This window comes from Glycine soja, chromosome 6, assembly GCF_004193775.1.
Source record: "Glycine soja cultivar W05 chromosome 6, ASM419377v2, whole genome shotgun sequence".
Lineage (NCBI taxonomy): Eukaryota > Viridiplantae > Streptophyta > Magnoliopsida > Fabales > Fabaceae > Glycine > Glycine soja.
Genome location: NC_041007.1, coordinates 4357962 through 4376883, shown reverse-complemented (window position 1 = coordinate 4376883; position 18922 = coordinate 4357962). Strand labels below are relative to the sequence as shown.

The 18922-nt window shown below is 31.5% G+C and overlaps 2 protein-coding genes across 2 annotated transcripts; one reads left to right on the top strand and one right to left on the bottom strand.

Moving 5' to 3' along the window:
* Positions 1-923: 923 nt before the first annotated feature.
* On the bottom strand, positions 924-6909 carry LOC114414875 (DNA cross-link repair protein SNM1). Its single transcript, XM_028379315.1, has 10 exons — positions 6325-6909; positions 6075-6233; positions 5060-5461; positions 4585-4648; positions 3681-3898; positions 3480-3593; positions 2434-2539; positions 1985-2196; positions 1618-1721; positions 924-1430 (listed from the first exon to the last, which is right to left on the bottom strand). The coding sequence occupies exons 1-10, from the start codon at positions 6847-6849 to the stop codon at positions 1286-1288; spliced, it is 2049 nt and encodes a 682-aa protein (XP_028235116.1). The 5' UTR covers positions 6850-6909; the 3' UTR covers positions 924-1285.
* Positions 6910-11485: 4576 nt separating this feature from the next.
* LOC114414874 (3beta-hydroxysteroid-dehydrogenase/decarboxylase) lies at positions 11486-16245 on the top strand. Its single transcript, XM_028379313.1, has 8 exons — positions 11486-11800; positions 11863-11952; positions 12019-12170; positions 12305-12475; positions 14207-14332; positions 14573-14652; positions 15367-15565; positions 15850-16245. The coding sequence occupies exons 1-8, from the start codon at positions 11569-11571 to the stop codon at positions 16003-16005; spliced, it is 1206 nt and encodes a 401-aa protein (XP_028235114.1). The 5' UTR covers positions 11486-11568; the 3' UTR covers positions 16006-16245.
* Positions 16246-18922: the final 2677 nt, after the last annotated feature.

Here is an 18922-nt window from a genome sequence, read left to right as displayed (position 1 = left end):
AGCATATGGTTCTACGTTTTAGATAAAATAAAATTTTAGGAAGTCAATAATATTAAGAGTGAAAATAGGTGAAGCGGCTAGATAGAAGGATATGACCTAATTTATATCTTGCTTAGATAATGACAAACTTAAAAAAAAAAAAAAGTAAGTAAAAGTCTTATATTGGTTATTGACAAGGCATTTAAATTAATTTTTATTAACTAAAAAACTTATTTGATTATTTAATAAATAAGTTTTTTTTCGTAACTTTTAATATTTTTCAAAATATTAATTTCTAACTTTTAATTATTTATTTTTATCTTTAATATATTTATCTATTTTTCTTATTGCCTTTTTTAAATAAATCATAATTTTTTTTTTGTTATTTTACACTATTCAACTACTTTAATAACTAATTACTTATAATTTAATAAATTAACTTTTCAACTAACATTTCAACTCATTTTCTCAAACATAATCATTAAAGTCTATTTAGCTTAAGACCAAACCCTTTTAATCCTAACAAACCAACCTATAAAAAACCATAAATAACTATTCATTGCTAGTATCATTATTATATTTAATTTGTTATAGTATATTAAAATCTTAAGTTTAATTTTCTTTTTAAATATTAATCTTCATAAAGAGTCAAACTAAAATTTATATTTAAATTCATTGAAAAATAAATTTATGTCTTATTTAAATGATTTATTGCAAAATATATTTTTAAATAAATTAACATGAATGTTATATTAAACCTTAAAATATGTTTGTATCATAAATAAGTTAAATTCAATTATAAATCTTGGCATACATATTTTTATCTTTATCTTGGTATTAAAAATTAAAAAATCATTACAAATTAAATTCTTAAACAAGCTTATAGGTCAAGTCAAACTTTTATGTAATTCAAACTCAAATTTTTAAAATAAGTATCTGACAAGTGAACGAAACATACTGAGACAATAAATATATTTTTAATTAAGGTCAGATGCAAGCCTAACAAAACCTACTTGAACACAACTTATTTTCATCATGTGAGAGTGAGAGAAATTAATTTCAATAGACCTAAGCCTAGTAAAACCTAGTTCAATGCAACCTATTTTCAGCTCTCCCGTATAAGAGAATTCACCTTGAATTCCCAAATAGAAATTGGATTATAAGTATGATGAGCACTTCTGCTAGAGTGTTTTCAATTTGTCTTCTTTTCACCCTTAAATGCGAAGAAGTTTGGCAAAATTCACTAAACCTTTATTTAAGATTCACACATCACAACAGTAGACTAAACTCCCTTTTGGTGAACAAATCAAGATAACAACAGAGAAATCATTGCATCAGAAGATTCTGGTCCATCATTATTCACACTTGGTATAATGTTATCAGGAGATACAACTCTTACAAACTCTTTGAGTTCTGTAAAGCTGCTATGCTCACTGTATGGCACTTCATACCTGATAACATGGAAAACTAAAATTAGTTCATAGTTATACATAAGGAAAACTCCCATTGAGCACCTACTAAATAGTCCAGTGAATATAACTCAAGAATGTACTTGGTATAACAAACTATGGCCACAACTAGAAAAAAAAAATCTGATCTGATCAATTAAGACAGCATTAAAAGAAATTGAAACACCACCTTATAATAGTACCCTGCTGCCATCTCCTTCCCGTTGACTTCTTTTTACCTTTGCCAAACGTCCAACCAGTGGGAGAGAAAGCAACTATAAGATTGTACTGACTCTAATCAAAGAAAAAAGGCATATGATGATTAGAAATGTAGAACTAAAGAGTTAAGACAAACTTAGTGTTAGTATAAAGATCATGCTCGAAAGCTGCACAATCCAACCACCAATTTATTCAATCATCTCATGAACAGTTCTCAAACAAAGCATTTGACCAAAGTATGAAAAAAAATATTACATTAGTGCCTTAGATGTATTTCTCTATGCATATATTAGGATATGTTTCTTGCTACATGTGTGCTAGAAAGCATCAACACTCACCTTATATTGACTTGATATGTGCTTCAATCTTTTGAAGCTCGCCAGCGTCCACATAGGGGCAACATGAATGTTGCTTTCATGTTCATTTGAAGTGAACCACTGCATATCCTCCTCCTTCAATTCCAAACATTTTAAAATACGCAACTTCGCAGCAGTAACGTGAACCTTTTTACGAAGCGAACGAGCAACCTCCAAGAATAATCTTTCTTTGCCTATAAAAACATAAGAAAATAGAGACGGAAGGAGAATATTTGAAATTTGTTCATTTTTTCTCCTTGGTAGTACTTACCAGATAAACACAATTCTACCCAAACCTACATTTTAGCAGCAGCCTGTCTACTAATTATTACCCCATTACAACATGTTATCAAACATATAAAAAATGGCAAAGACAAGCATTATGTAGCATCAATATCAATATCCAGAAAGAGAGTTGTATTAAACTGTACCAATTGTATAGCTGCCGATCAGAAAAAGGGTCTTGGGATTAAAAGTTTCTGCTTGAACAGCATCAATAACGAATTGTATTACAGACTCTTGTTTTGGAAAGTCATACTGCAATGAAACAGAGAACAAATATTACAAATATTAAAAGTGACTGTTACTAGAATTCAAAGGGAAGAAATATATGAACTATTTTAACAAACTACAGTTCAGTAAGGGTAAGAACTAGGTGCAAAGGTCATTGGAAAAGTGACATTGTACTAATTTGTTTTTTTGGAAAAGATTTGCGAAAAGGCAAAGCGTTTTGTCACTTATTCCTTTACTTATAAAACCATTCTTATACAAACAAGCTGTCATGCTAAAATTTTATTATTATAATATAAAGCATAAGCTTGCGTGCTTGATCGTCTAATAAGAATATATTACTACTGATCTCTGTCTGAAGTAAACTACCAAGGCCGTCTAATTCACACATGCATACACGTATGCTGCTAGTTTATTAAAATGAAAGCAATACTAGGCCCACTAATTGTAGCATTCATCAGTGTGTTTGGATAAACTTTTTTAGTACAAGTTTTCACAATGAACTTTTTTTTCCACAAAGCAACTTTCTCTATTTGAAAAACAACCCAACCCAGTTTTACTTTTTATAGAAAACAAACATGTTTGGTAAAAGATTAATTTACTGCCCATGTTTCAAAAGCTATTTCAAGAAGCTAGCAAAATTCTCCTGCATAACTGAATCAAACATGCACTACGATGTTTCTCCATGCTGCTACTGCCAAGTCGACCATTTTAGATTGGCTGTCAGACTCCAAGGCCTCTGACAAGCTATATATACATAGATTATAGAAAACTTGTCTGATCACAATTAGATAGAAAAATGAAAATCAGTTCATTTTGATTCAATCTCTTGAGTATCTGGACTATAATGTCCTACTTCATAAGTTATTAAACAAAAATAAACTTATGGAGCCCAGGTTCCAAAGCAAAAACTTATACGTTCATGTCATCTGACAGAGATGACTCCATTATTTATACGTGGACTCACCTGTGGGTTGCAGTATGTTGTATCAAGAATCAGAGTATTGATAGGACATATTCGCATTAAAGGATTGACAGCCATTTCTTCACTAAAGCGGAAATCACCCGTGTGAAGCACCGCCTAAATGGAGGAAAAACATCTAGTCATTAGCCAATTCTAACACAACAATGATAGTTAAGTTCACCAATAAGTCAATCGAAGCCACACCTTACCATTTGGAGGTTGAAAGAGTATGATTATGGAACCTGGACAATGGTTGGCATCCAAGCAAGTCACATCAACACCAGCTATTTCAACCTTTTGGTTCAGAGGCAAAACATGTAATTTATCATATGGAATTCCAATGTTCATATTTACAAGTCTAGCTGTAACTGAGGAGCAATAGATCTTTCCATGATTGAATGACTTGGTGAGACCTTGATAATCTGCATTAAAAAATGAGAACAAACAGCCAAGGTGACTAGAAGAAGTTTGACTCCGATTGTAAAAATCTGCTTACAAGGAGCTGGAACAAAGAACTCCATTATTTATTTACTTGTTGCTTGCTAGTTTAAAGTTTTGAACTAATGTCTCTAATAAGTTTTAAGATGACATGGAACTCTAATGTTTTCCTGATAGTGACACATTTAATCACTTCCATATATCAAGGATGCACCAAAATTACATTTTTACTAAATTATGCACATGTTTGATCTCCCAATATGAATATATGATTTCCATGGTAATTGTATATCCAAATTGTATGACCAAAGTCAAGCATTATGTAGTGAAAACATGCCAAAACAATTATTCAAAAGTAAGCTAACCATTTGATGGAGATGTGTTTGTCAAAACTAATAAGAGCTAACAATCCGTTGGCCAACTACATAGATCTCATCTTAAAGCCAAAACTTATATTCTAAACTGTAATTAAAATTGAGTGAAAAAATTAAAGGCTAACCAGATTTAAACAAATCATCAATATAACACAACAATCAATCTAAATTTATATATTAGTGTAAGATAATAATAATAATAATACATAAACACATGTGTTGCAAGAAAACAGTGACTCAGGACTGAAATTTTTTTACGATAAAGATTGAATGTTAACATGCAGAGGTAGACTTACGGTCCAAGTGGAAGTGTGTGAGAAACCAGTGAGAACAATCTCCTCTGAGATATTTGAAAGCATCCTGCATATAGTAAAAGTATTTGTCAAACACCCGGACCTACATTAAAACAAGATGGGGCAATAATGGTGATAGAATAGCCTAAGTTTCTTAGATATTGACGTTCATAATTAATTAGCTAATTGCGGATGAATATTCAATTTGCTTTTCCTAGTTCAGCAGGTCAACATGAAACGTGATTGATGTGCATGCTCAGTTTGAATTGTCGTCCAACTGGCAATAAGCATTTTCTTGAATGGATATGGAGTTCAGTTACCAAGCACCACACATGAAAAAAAACCCTTTTCCCCATAAAAAGCTTTCCTTGTAGCTAAGATATTTCCACACACAGTCCAAAAGGAATGCATAAAGGGAATTTACATTAACACAAATCAAATACACATGTATCATTTAAAATTTTAAATTGCTATTTACCACTCGGAAAGGCGTTCCTTGGACGGCACACCATTTGGGAACATCACGGAGCTTTCTATTTGTTGGCGTATTTTTTGATTTGTGCTTACGACCAGAATCCAAGCCACTGTTTTTCTTTTCCTGTGGTTCTCCGGGAGAGGCAGAAACTTTCTTTTCTTTGGAAGCAAATCCCGGAAAATATTCAGTGATTAATTTGTTTGCCACTGGTTTACCAGTGCCATCAACTTTTCTTTCAGACTTGTCATGTTTTAATTTGACTTTCTGGTTTCTAATCCTTCTAGGCTCCGCCGAAGAATCCTCATGTTTCTCATTTGCAGCAGCATCTCCTTTTCTAAGTTCACTCAGGGCATGCACAATCTTTCTTCTCGGCCCAAGTGCAGCAATACCCATGCTTAAGAGATCCTGCAGATACAGAAGAAAAAAAGGAAAAAAAAATCAGCTAACACGAAACTTTAACAAAGTAAATAGGAAGACACTTAGCACAAACAGTAGTCCATTAGTGTTTTACACCCCCATCTCTCCTTTTAATTTGGGGTACCAAAAACCAAAAGCAAACACATCCTTATATTTCCAATAACACAACCTCATTAAGTTAAGTAATCTCCTAAAAACTTAGGCTATTAGGTCAAGCTCCATGAACACTCTACTAAGCCAAATTGCAAAATACTAACTATTTATCCCATTAGTGAGGGAGAATAACAAATGTAAGTTCCAATTTTAACTTGAAAGAAATTGTTTCCTTCCCTAATTCATTAAGCATCATTCGCTTATATACAAGATTACAAGCTAAAGATATGACTAAAGATAAATCTAATAGATATAATAACTATAAAACTGAAGATAAACCTAATAGCTAAAGATATGATTAAAGATAAATCTAATAGTTATAACAACTATATAAAATCAGAATATATTATCATATCTTCTAACATAACTTAAAGCTGAAAATTAAACAAACAATTCTTGAAAGCATCAATGAACCTAAAACTGATGGAATGAATGAAATCAGGTTAACCTCTTCTGTGAGCCACTGCAAGGTGTCCCAATCAACTTCTTCCCTAACGAAAACATCTTCATACTTGTTTAAGCCGAGCCCGCGTAGCCAATCAACCACAGAAGCAACTTTAGGCACTTGTTGAGCACCTTTCTCGTTATCATCAGGAACCACCGCAACCTGCATAACATTGATATAACTTACAGCATTAGCTTACGAAATTTACTAAGTAATGAAACTGAGGGAGGAATGTTAAGCGCGTGAATCTTACGTCGTCAAGACAATTGTTGGTATGAAGATGCCGCTGTTCCTCGGTCAAGTTCGAAATATCAACCTCACACAGGGGACACCGAACGGAACTATCTACTTCCTCCAACTCATCGCACAAATTCATCAACAGATCAAGCTCCGAATCAGAGTCTGCATCTGCACGGTTAAGCGCGTTGGCTCTCGAAACCACCAGCTTCGACTCTATCGAGTTGCGAAGATAATTCCCCTTCGTTTTCAGCTCCGACAAAGACGCAGTAGAAGAAGAAGGAGAAACACTGTCCTCTTCTCCCAACGGTTGAACACTGCAAGCAGAAACACAACCTATGGTGGAAGGAATGAAATCCAAGCTGCAGCAGTTATCAATTTCGCAACCACCCTCGCTCGTTTTGCGTTTAGGTTTTTTCGACGGCCGTTGATTATTATCATCATCAATGGAAGCAAGAGCCGCGTGAAAAGCCGTTGTCGTTTGAGTGAGAGGGATCTCAAATTCATCGTTGTTCTCATCCCAACTCATGGTGGAAATCATCTCTTCTCTCAGTTCTCTCTCTGCGCCTGAAAGTTGAAACAAGACGACGCGCTTATAAAAAAAATTTGGAGGGAAAATAATCAAAATATCTAGCACTCTATATAACTCCGGGCCAAACCCACAATTTCAACTCTAGGTCCCGGCCCAAACCCAATAAAACTTTATTTTACTATTTTTTTATACAATTGTAAATATATAATAAAGATGCAAAATATTGTAATATTTTCTAATTTTTAATTTGGTCATATGGTCAAAGATTTTATTTTTTTCAAATAGTTTTATTAATACTTAAATTTTTTTTATTAACGTGAAACATATATATATATATATATATATAAATCATTTTTATCAATTAAAATTTTTAAGAACATTATAATTTTTTATAATAAACTTTATAAATTAAAAGTTTTGGATGACTGCATATATTTATATATTTAATATATCAATTTACATTTTCACTATAAAATTTTTGAATGCTTCTTAAATATATATTATTATATTTTATATGAAAATACATATAAAATATAATATATAAAGAGGGAGGAAAGATCAAATTATATCCATGTAATTATAGAGTTATATCAATTCTCATCTGTTGATTTAATCTAATGGTCCTAATTAAACTAATTAAATGAGGCACGTGATTTCTTAAGCTGAATATGTTCTGATTGTTCTCTTTAGATGAAAATCATGTCCTCAATTGCACAAGAATAAAAAAGATTGCGGAGCTTTTTGCCAAAATCCCAGTAATTAAAATCTGCCTTACAATAATTAGATAACAACTGGCTATTGTCCCAAAATCACAGCGCTTGACTTTTAATTGATTATTAAGCTGTTGGTGGAAAGTTCTGGTGTTCATATTCAAAGTATATGGCTAAAATTAACTTTGGTTTTCATATTCAAATCTTACCTTTTGGTTCAGGAAGTATAATAATTGCTTGTAAAAATGCAGTCTTGAGACTTGTAGTGCGAGGAATCAAAATTTGAATTGTTAACAAACCCATGGCTAGTGATCAATTCTCTGATGATGATACTCATCACATGATGAATACTTGACAGGATCAAAGTTTTGGAGCAGTGAATATTCAACCTCCAAGGAGTGTCTCGTTGAGATTTTTTTATTTTATTTTCAGTTTCTTGCAATTAGTTTGTGTTCAATCACAAATTGCCTATAATTATAGTGATTGGCAATTTTCTATTTTAATAAACTTAATATTTTATCCTGAAAAAATCTTAAATTCTATGAACACAGAAATACTTTGTTATAAATAGCATTAAGCAGTGGAGACGGTCTTTTGTTTAATTCATCCAATTGACGCCTTGCTTTATAGTAAGTTTTAATTCATCCGAAATGATTTAACCTGAACAACAAGTAGGAGTGCCAATGAAAACAAGAGATAAATAGTACGTAAAAGAGAGGGAATTAAAACTTACTATAAAAACTAGAGTGAAAAATGTTTTAGGATTGGAATCTTGAGAACGATAAAGGGAGGTGTGCATTATGTAATCAAGGTTTTAAGAAATAAATTAGGAAGGGCAGATCGAGGGAGACTGAAAACATAGGTTAATGATGACAATCTTTTTTTGTGTGTGTAATTGAGGTTTTGATATGCAATTAAGGAGACCATAAATACCTGAAGGGATTAATTATTAGTTTTCAGTTGAGAAGTATCCTATTTTACTAAAAAAATATTCATAATAGTAAATTTTAAAATTACATATTAGCTTTAGCATTTAATAATCATTCAATTATTAATTAAATTCATTCAATTGACTTAATTTTATAAAAGTTACAGAAGATTTGTCTTTGAAGGAGGACACTGTGAGAACAAAAAAAAAACACCATATTACTATTATTTTTGCCATGAAAATTCGTTATAGATGATTTTTTTTCTTATTTTAATTATTTTTATTGATTATTCATCAATGATGTTTTTATTTTTAAATTGTTTTAATAACTACTAAAAAAATATAATTAAATTTAAATTAATTTTGTCAAATTTGTAAAATATAAAACAAATCTCAATAAAATGTAAAACAAATATTGACCTTCTTTCTCAAAGAGTTTTCTCTACAAACTCTTATCATGACTGGAAAAAAAACAATTTGTAAATGTTAATGATTTTCAATGGAAGATCAGTAGAAGAAAGACTGCAAGTAAACTATGTATTGATTTAAAAAAGATTGGTGTATAAACAATGTTATCAAAAAAATAATACCTTTGCTTACTTTATAGGGGATTAAGGAGAAAATTACTCTTTGTAAAAAAAGAGGGGAAGAATCCGAATCACATGCTCTATATGATGTTCTCATGCTCTGAGAAAGAGAATGTAGCTAGAACGAAGGTAGAAGGAAAAAAAAAACATTCAAATTTAGAGAGAAGCAACAAAAAAGGAATTTTATTTGATTTGGTTGAAATTAAATTCAATTAAAATTGTATTCAAATAATCTTAATTATAAATCACAGTGCTAATTATATTGGAAACTATAAAATCAATATGTTGGTTTATTTTTATTTTCTATTTTGCTTTTGTGAGCAGTCTATGTTTGGTAGCAGAATTGTGGGTAGTTTAGGATAATATATATATATATATATATATGTATATAGATAGATAATTATGCGAGTGGTTAAATAAAAAGTGAGAGAAAAAATAGAAATTTACAGTTTTTTTTATTTTTATTTTTTTATTTCGTGGAAAGAAAATATTATGAGAGAGAAGAGATAAATTGAAAGTCAATGTGTATATTGTGAGATTCTAGAATTCAACATAAAGATCATGGATAATGGATAATTATGGGTGATTATATATGAAAGATACTTACTTTTTTTTGGATTTCTACTTAATTTTGTTTTTCCATTTGTATCCTTTTATTACAAAAAGAAATAATAAGAAATTTTAGAATAATAAAAAAAATATGTTCATATAAAAAAAGTAGAGATAAAAACAGTTTTTAAATGGAATATCTCCTTTTATTATATTGGAAACTATAAAATTGAATATCATTTATTTTCTTAGAATAAACGGTAATTAGTTTAAAAAATTAACGGTAAATTTTAAATAAATATTAAAAGGGAGGAAATATTGGATAAAAATAAATAAATAAAATATAAAAATAAATCAAGTTAGCGGAAATATTGGATAAAAATAAATAAATTAATTAAATATAAAATATAAAATTAAATCAAGTTAGCGGAAATAATGTATTTTTTGAAAGGGCGGAAATCATATATTGACTTTGCTATATACACTGTTTCTCAAATTCGTGCAATATTAAAAGTATGCTGAATTTAGATATTAGTTACTCACAATTAAGTTTCATCAAAATAAAAAACAATTACCTTAATTATATATTAAAAATAAAATACTAAACTTGCTTGAGTGATTTTTTTTCCTTATGTCAAACACCATGATTGTCTTTTAATCCATTGATTAGTGATTAATTTTGCTTGAAATTTCTGTTGTTGATCTAAACAAATTTTAAATTATGATAGGAATTGAACATAAGTTCTTTAGTTAAATAAATTGCTTTCATTCGATTAAATATAACAGGTCTTATTTAATGATATTTTCATGCTTACTAATGTTTATACTATAAAATTGATTGATTCTTTAATTAATTTGCGTCCAAATCCAAATTTACTATTGATTATTCTGTATGTTATAATAGCATTAAATTACGTCCAAATTATAAAATTCAAAATTAAACCCACTAATGACATTAATTTTCATAAATTAAGGTAATTGATTAATCTAATAATTTATATAGTTTGTAACCGAACAAATTTCTTAAGAAGTATCACAACATTACATGTGTTATTCGAACCATTGTGTATTTCGAACCTTGAAAGCTCATATCTAACAGTGTTATCCTAGCTTATCTTGAACATCTAATTAAATTCAAATTTGAACTAACGAATGTCTTAATTTCCATAAATTAAGGTAATTAATGTAATAATCTAATAATTTATATGGTTCATAATCAAACATATTTTTAAAGAAGCATCACAATACGACACGTGTCATATGAACCACTGTGTAGATGACATGCGTATTTCTAACCTTAAAAGCTCATGTGGGTCTAACATGTGTTATTTTAACCAATTTTGGATTCACAGATTTATTTAGATATAAATATATATTCAAATTTAAACTCACTAATATCATTAATTTCCATAAATTAAGATAATTAATCAATGTATTAATTTAATAATTTATATGTTTTGTAACTAAATAATTTTTTATGAAACATACAACATGTGACATTGAGACGTTACGTAGATGACATAGTATTTTAAATCTTAAAAGCCCAAATGGGTTGACACGTGTTATCCTAATCTGATTTAGATTCACAAATTATATATATATATATATATATATATAAACATAAATTCAAATTTAAATTTATTAATGTCCTTAATTTCCATAAATTAAGGTAATTAATGCATTAATTTAATAATTTATATGTTTCGTAACTGAATCAATTTTGTAAGAAACATCAAAACACGACACATGTCATCTGAGATGATATGTGTGTTCCGGAATATGACACGTGTTATCTTAACCTCTTTTGGATTCACAAGATTTATATAAAATATTTATATATTATTAGTTTCTATAAAAAATATTTGCTTTATTGGTGTATTGCTTTCTTCTAAACTACACTCATCTGCGATTCTTGTTGGAATGAGGTGAGCGTTGTGTTTGAGTTAGCTTGACTATGGAAGCAAAAGATAAGTGGTGCGTGGTGACCGGAGGTCGCGGCTTCGCTGCTCGGTCTTTGGTGGAAATGCTAATTCGTCACAAGGAGTACTGCGTTCGCATCGCCGATTTGGAAGTCAGCATTGTTCTCGAGCCCGCCGAGCAGTTAGGCCTTCTCGGCCAGGCCCTGCACTCTGGCCGAGCCCAATATGTCTCCCTCGATCTTCGCAACAAGGCCCAAGTTCTAAAAGGTAACCAACCAACCTCTTCTCTCAACATACATTCATTTCTCACTCTGACATGAGTAGTGCAGCGTTGGAGGGAGTTGAGGTGGTGTTCCACATGGCTGCTCCAAACTCTTCCATTAACAACTACCAGCTTCATCATTCCGTCAATGTGCAAGGTAAAAACCTCACTCACTCTTCTTCTGCATGTTTGAATCCGGCTGCTTAGATCTTCGTTTTGTTAGGGACGAATAATGTCATCGATGCTTGCGTGGAGCTGAACGTGAAGCGTCTCGTTTACACTAGCTGTCTCGTTTACACCAGCTCTCCCAGCGTCTTCTTCGACGATGTTCATGGAATTCATAATGGAAACGAAACAATGCCTTATGCGCATTCGGTACACACTTTAGCAACTCTCTTTTTACTTGAGAATAGTATATACGAGTCTGTGAGAACTGGGGCTAGCATTATATGTTTATCTTGTTATTAGATGAATTGGGGTAGTCCTGAGCTGAATTCGGTTTGTTTCAGCCTAATGATCATTATTCAGCAACGAAAGCCGAGGCTGAGGCATTGGTTATTAAAGCTAATGGGACTAATGGGCTCCTAACGTGCTGCATACGCCCTAGCAGCATTTTTGGGCCTGGTGATAGGCTGTCGGTGCCTTCACTAGTTGATGCTGCCAGAAAAGGGGAATCTAAGGTACATTTTGTTCTTGCTCCTGTTGATATGTAAAATATGTAACTTCATTATCTGGCATCATTGTTATACCTTGCAAGTTATTTAGAAACCTAAATATGGCCTATAGAAGGCATGAAATTTGTCATTGTATTGCATATGACTCAAAATAAGCTTTTGTATTGGATCTGCATTTATGCTCTAAATCCCGTGCCTTGCGGCTGAGTGTAATGACATATAAGTTAACCATTAGCTTGACTGGTTTTTTTTTAGCATATTTGACTGATGTATGGTGTGTTCAGTGGTGCTGATTCTTGGATCTATTTGTGCTAAGGGTTATATTTTGTTGTGCATATATGGAGTCTAGGTAAATAACTAATTGAACCCTAATGACAATGTAATCTTGAAATATTTATTAACCTTGGGAACATCTTGATGATTGAGAAACTATCCACAAATTGAATGAAGTTGGACTAAGACTGATAAGAAAAACATTTTGCTTTATCACATTGGGAGGGATGTGTACAAAAATGGTTGCAAAGCATATGCATATTTAACTACTTAGCGGAAACTTTCTTCAACTTTTCTTTGTTGGTGGATTCTAATATGAAGTCGTGAAATTCACGACTTCCTCACCTGTGAGGAACCATAAGTGACCGTAGGATATAATATTTTAAAATTTGACGATTCAGATTGATTACCAGTTACCGGTAAGATACAATTGTTAAATATAAATTTATTAATAATTAATTTTTTTATAAATTTAATTAATAATTTGAAAACAATTGCTAAATTTAAATTTATTAACCAATTAATTTGAAACAGTTTTGTTGTCTTCTTCCACTTCTCTTCCACATGAAATTCATCCGAGTCTTCACAATTGGATGTTATTTAGATCTGGATTTTTTAAAGATATGCACCAGTGAGTTCTCCATGGACGCTGTCGTATCGTAATTAGCCACCACACTGACCACCTCCCGTCCTCCGCCGTGAAGTTCAGCGGTGGCTTTTATTTTCCGTTTGCACTGTGTCGCAGCACTGCCGCCACTATCCCCTGTTTCCTCTTCCTTCGCCAACAACACAAACACCAACATCAAACAGCGGTGGCTTTTTTAGTTACTTATCTTCACCAACAATATCTCATTTAATTTCTCCCTTTCACATAAAACACGAATCAATCAACCAGAACGTAAGATCTCATTTTTTTTCTCCCTTTCACACCTCAGTAACCAAACGGCGGTTCAAACACAGAACCAAGGTCACGGTTTTTTTATGCAAAAAAAAAAATCATTTTTTCTCTCTTTCGCACGTTGTTGGTGCAAACATAGCACAAGATATCTTTTTTTTTTTTTATGCTCCCTTTCGCACAGTAGATGAGGTTGGGAGGGTTCCGATGCGGGTGAGGTGGAGGAAGGACAGCGGTGGCGGAAGGCATGGTTGACGACGGCAGAGGGAAGGTCGTTGGCGTGGTGGGGTGGGTGTCGCCGGAGAATTCAGATCTGAAAAAGAAAAATAAAACAGAGGAAACGAAAGAGAAAGGATGAGAATAAAAAAATATTTTGTAATAATTTTTATATAATTTCGTTTTTTTAATAAAAAATGCTTTTTGATTTTTTTTTCCTGTGACGAACCTGTTGTAACAGGTAAGAAACACTTCCTCAGCGCTGAGGAAGTGTTTTACGACTTCATATTAGAATCCACCTTCTTTGTTCCTCTCATTTATATTTATATTATTTATATTTCTCTCTTGACCAGTTTCTTATTGGTGATGGCAATAACGTTTATGATTTCACATATGTTGAAAATGTGGCTCATGCCCATATATGTGCTGATCGAGCTCTAGCTTCAGAAGGACCGGTTTCAGAAAAAGCTGCGGGAGAGGTACCACTGAAAGATTCTGTTATTACTTAGTATCTTTTGTTTATTTGTGTTCGTAAATGAAAATTAAAAGGCATACAAACATGGATAATGATGATGATATATTTCAAGGTTTGGACAGGGCAGCTTCATTGTTGAATGGTTGTTGGTTCTTCACAGGTGTATACTGGGGAATTGATTTGCAAGTTAGGAAACCTAGCAATTGATGTGGTATTTTGTTGCTAACAAATATTTGTTTTGTAGGCATATTTCATAACAAATATGGAGCCTATGAAATTCTGGGAGTTCGTGTCATTGGTAGTGGAAGGTCTTGGATATGAAAGGTAGGTTCTTATCTACTGTTAACCATTAGATGTTAACCAAGATTCAAAACACCCATAAGTTTCATGCAAAAATTTGAAAGTTTTATTTTTAATTAATAATTAATAATTTATAGGAAATACCAATTTGAATTTCAGAAAAGTAGTATTTATAATTCTAGAATGGACCAATAGTCAAACATAGAAGCTATCTATAGATATGGAAAATTTTCCTAAATTTAAAAACTTAAATATAACAAATATGAGATTATGCTTAGTCTGCATCACCCATGGGTGGCAGTTTGGAAGTTAGATTATAAATAAAATTGCTATGTGATTATACTCAGTAAACATTTGGGATGCAAATTTATACATCATTTTTCTTTGTTTTGTAAAATTGTATGAAGGATGCAAATTTAAGTTGTGCTCATCAGCAGGATTAGGCTGAAGTTGTGTCAATTTGGGATGTTGGATTATGGAATTTTTGGTCTTGTTATCGTGACTGGTGGCTATTATTTGTTATCTATTTTATTCGTAATGATGACTTTTTCTTTATGTAAATTAGAATATTGGCTTCCTATTATTAATCAATAATTCATAAGTATTTCTGTTTCTTGCTTTTATATTTAAAATAAATAAGGAACATTATTATGCTTTTTCATTCAGATAAACAAACATGAACATTATTATGGCATTATCAATGCCATTTCTTTGTTATCTGAGTCATGTTCCTTGCAGGCCAAGGATAAAGATCCCCACCTTTGTTATCATGCCCATTGCACATTTGGTGGAGTGGATATATAAGCTGCTAGGCCCATATGGGATGAAGCTGCCTCAGTTAATTCCTTCGAGAATAAGACTCATATCTTGCAGCAGAACTTTTGATTGCTCAAAAGCAAAGGATCGCCTTGGCTATGCACCCATCGTAACACTACAGGTTCTATGACGTTTTAGAAACGTAATAATATATTATATGCTTTATCATGGACATTCTTTGTGTTTTTCATACTTTGAAGCTGGCTAACTCAAGGCCACCAAAATCACTGATGATAACGAGTTGAGATTATCTAATATATCATGAAATCAAGTATGAGATGTTACTCTTAAATGGTGATATTTCAGTGCACCAAGGTTCTTACATCTATTGCAGTGAGCATACATTAATCATACTTCTTTCTTGGTGCTTCACCCATAATAATGAGATTGTAATTTATCTTGCAGGAGGGTCTGCGAAGGACAATTGAATCATACACACACTTGAAGGCGGATAATGAACCTAAAACTAAAAGAGAAGGTCCCTCAAAAGCTTCCAAATATCTTGGAAGTGGAAGAGGTGTGAATAATCAACTATATCTGTCTAACTTCTTTGCTTGGTGATGAGGATCAAACAAGGAATAAATAAATTGAAGAAGACTAATTTTTTATTAAATAAAGTTTGTAATATTTAGTGAGACATAATAAAAGTGACTGTTGCCTCACTAACTTGAATAATTACTGTCATTCGGATTTCATTATGATTAGCCTCTTGGTATGACATATGACAATTATATGTATCTCAGAAAGTTATGAATGAAATCAGATTTGGAAGAAACCAGAAAATAACTTTGTTATGTGAAAGTTCTCTCTTGGTTCTTGGATTAGAATCTTTTGATTCTCATCAAATAAATTTTTCTTTGTGGCCTCATTTCTTATTTCTTGTTTTTCCATTTTTTTATTTTTCTTTCCTTTTTGTTACAAATTCAAGATTTGATGATGCTGAAATTATGATCCAAATTGGGTTCTCATCACTCAGGCAACCTGGACTTGCTGTTTTTACAATTGATCTGGGTTTATTGTAAAGGAGAATTAAATTGTTAACAGCCATATAAAAATAGGCACATGGAATAGGAATATACTTACTCGATAGATAATTTTCTTTTCTCAGCTGTTGTGTAAAGGTTTAACTGTACTTAATAGTGAGTTCATAACTAGTTAGTTAATTGTCTACTAACTAACTAGAGTCAGTTGACAGTTACAATTATGTAACTGTCTATATAGATTGAGGTATAACTGTTTTTCTTTTCTTAAACGTGAATAAAATGAATAAATCGTAAAAAAAAAAAAGAAAGAAAATCAAGTCACTTGTCTCTAGAGTCTAGGCAGTTCTCCTCACGTTAAATGTGAACAAACTTATGACAGAATTTTTTATAATCGTGCCGTGAAATTTATAAGTAATTATCATTCGTGATGGATAACAATAATATTAAATGATTTTTTAACAAGTATAATTAAGGGCCATGTTAAAATATAATTATTTTTATTAAATGATCTTAATTTTAGAATTTAATATTAAATACTTTTATCTTTTATGTTACATTTTCTATTTAATTCATTAACATAAAACTAATTTTATTAAGAAGAATTATGTTGCTTACTTGAACTGCATATTACGTTGGCCTTGCTGATTCACAGCATGTGGCTCTACTCCCACGCATGTCCAGGTGAGATGTACGTGCTGGTTAAAGAATGATCCAAGCCATGAGCTAGCCTATTGAGATTTGAAAACTGAGAAGTTTAATTTGTCACCCTTTATGTTCGTGAGTTAAATTAAATTAATTAATTAATTTGTGCAGCTTCTAGCCTATTGAGATTTGAGAACTGAGAAGTGTAATTTGTCACCCTTTATGTTCGTGAGTTGAATTAAAATAATTAATTAATTTGTGCAGCTTCTGTTTTGAATACTTCAGACACTTGTATAGGTTTCTACCCAAAAAGAAGAATAAAAAAGACTTGTATAGGCCTGCAAATTGTCGAAATCAGCTAGAGTTAAAATATATGAATGTAGCATGTACTGTAACGTGGGAACAGTGCATATTGAACAAGCATGTACTCAACAACAATGATACATCAATATCTATAATTTATATTTCCAGAAAAATGTTATTGACACACTTTCTTACTGCTTTTTTTTAATATATATATTCTTTGTTAGACGATGAAATTTGTTTAAAAATTATAAAATTGTGTAAATTTTTATTTTTATTTAACGAGTCACACTTATTATTTTATTATTTTATAGGTTTTAGTAAATTTTAATTAATTGTAAAAACTAAAAAGTATTATTAGTATTCTTCATATTACAAATGTCTATCTAACATGTTTTATTTCTCTAACTCTTTTTTTTCTCTTTCTATCACATTATATCGCATATTATATATACACTCTTCTTTCTTTTATTTTTTTTCTTCCTCTAAGTGTCATTTAACTTTAAGGCGTCCACCAATCTTTTTTCTTCACCGAAATCCAAAGACAAAAGTAATGTTATGTTATTGAACTTGGATTTTGGTTAAATCAGCTTAATCCTCTTTGTGCAATATTTTTAATTTCTTACCATTATTCTCCAAAGTGGAGGTTAACACCTTCGTTGACTCCGCCCTCCCACTACCTTTTCTTTATTGTTCTTCTTAATTCCCTCCTTTTTGCAACCTAGGGGATTTGATCCGTTCATGTCTCCATCCATTATCATTAGGCCACTAGCTAGCTTTGGCAGCACATAAATTTGTTGTGTGAATGCGTGTGGTGGCTTATGCATTATATATATATATATATATATATATATATATATATATATTAAGAGTTCAATAGACCTATATTATCAATGTAAAATAAAACTCAATAGATTTATCAATCATGATTGACCTATATGATCATAATAATTTATTTTGGGATGATAGAGTAAAAAACCTTTATTACTTATTATCTTATTACCACAAACAATCATGACTTTAATTATGTGTCCTCCAACTAAATTTGAAGTCAACTATATTATTGTTTACTCAATTGTGATGCACAACAATTTGTTATGTGTAGATTAATAAAACAAACAGATAGTCATGGTAGATTTCAATGTAGGCAAAGGGGCCATGTTGAGAAAGGCGCAGAAAGGTATTGTTATCCGTGAGAAGAAGACGAGGGTGAAGTCAAGTCACGAGATAATTGCCAACTGCAAGCAACCTCAGTGACCACTATTGAGGTTGAGGGTGGTCCTGTAACCTAATGTTTACCTCTCTATGCAAGTTCGTGGCATTTCTTGGAGTATGCATGGCCTCAAAACTACGTGACAAAGACGCATCATGTGTGCAAAGAGGATTTCATGCACAACGATTGCGATAATACATTTTGCTAGGTTACAAAAATTAGGTTGTGACAAACATTAGTGGTAAGAATTTTGAAAGTATAAGAGTATATATAGTAGTGGGCATTGCTCATTGTTCATTCATTGATTTTAAGCAAATGGGTTAACTATCTATCTGGT

Coding starts and splice junctions, on each gene's coding strand:
- LOC114414875 (XM_028379315.1), bottom strand. CDS start 6,849: ATGATTTCCACCATGAGTTGGGATGAGAACAACGATGAATTTGAGATC. Junction 5,462..6,074: donor TGCAGTGGCTCACAGAAGAG/GTTAACCTGATT, acceptor CTGTATCTGCAG/GATCTCTTAAGCATGGGTAT. Junction 1,722..1,984: donor ACATATCAAGTCAATATAAG/GTGAGTGTTGAT, acceptor TTCTTTGATTAG/AGTCAGTACAATCTTATAGT.
- LOC114414874 (XM_028379313.1), top strand. CDS start 11,569: ATGGAAGCAAAAGATAAGTGGTGCGTGGTGACCGGAGGTCGCGGCTTC. Junction 12,171..12,304: donor CAATGCCTTATGCGCATTCG/GTACACACTTTA, acceptor GGTTTGTTTCAG/CCTAATGATCATTATTCAGC. Junction 14,333..14,572: donor CAGAAAAAGCTGCGGGAGAG/GTACCACTGAAA, acceptor TTTGTTTTGTAG/GCATATTTCATAACAAATAT.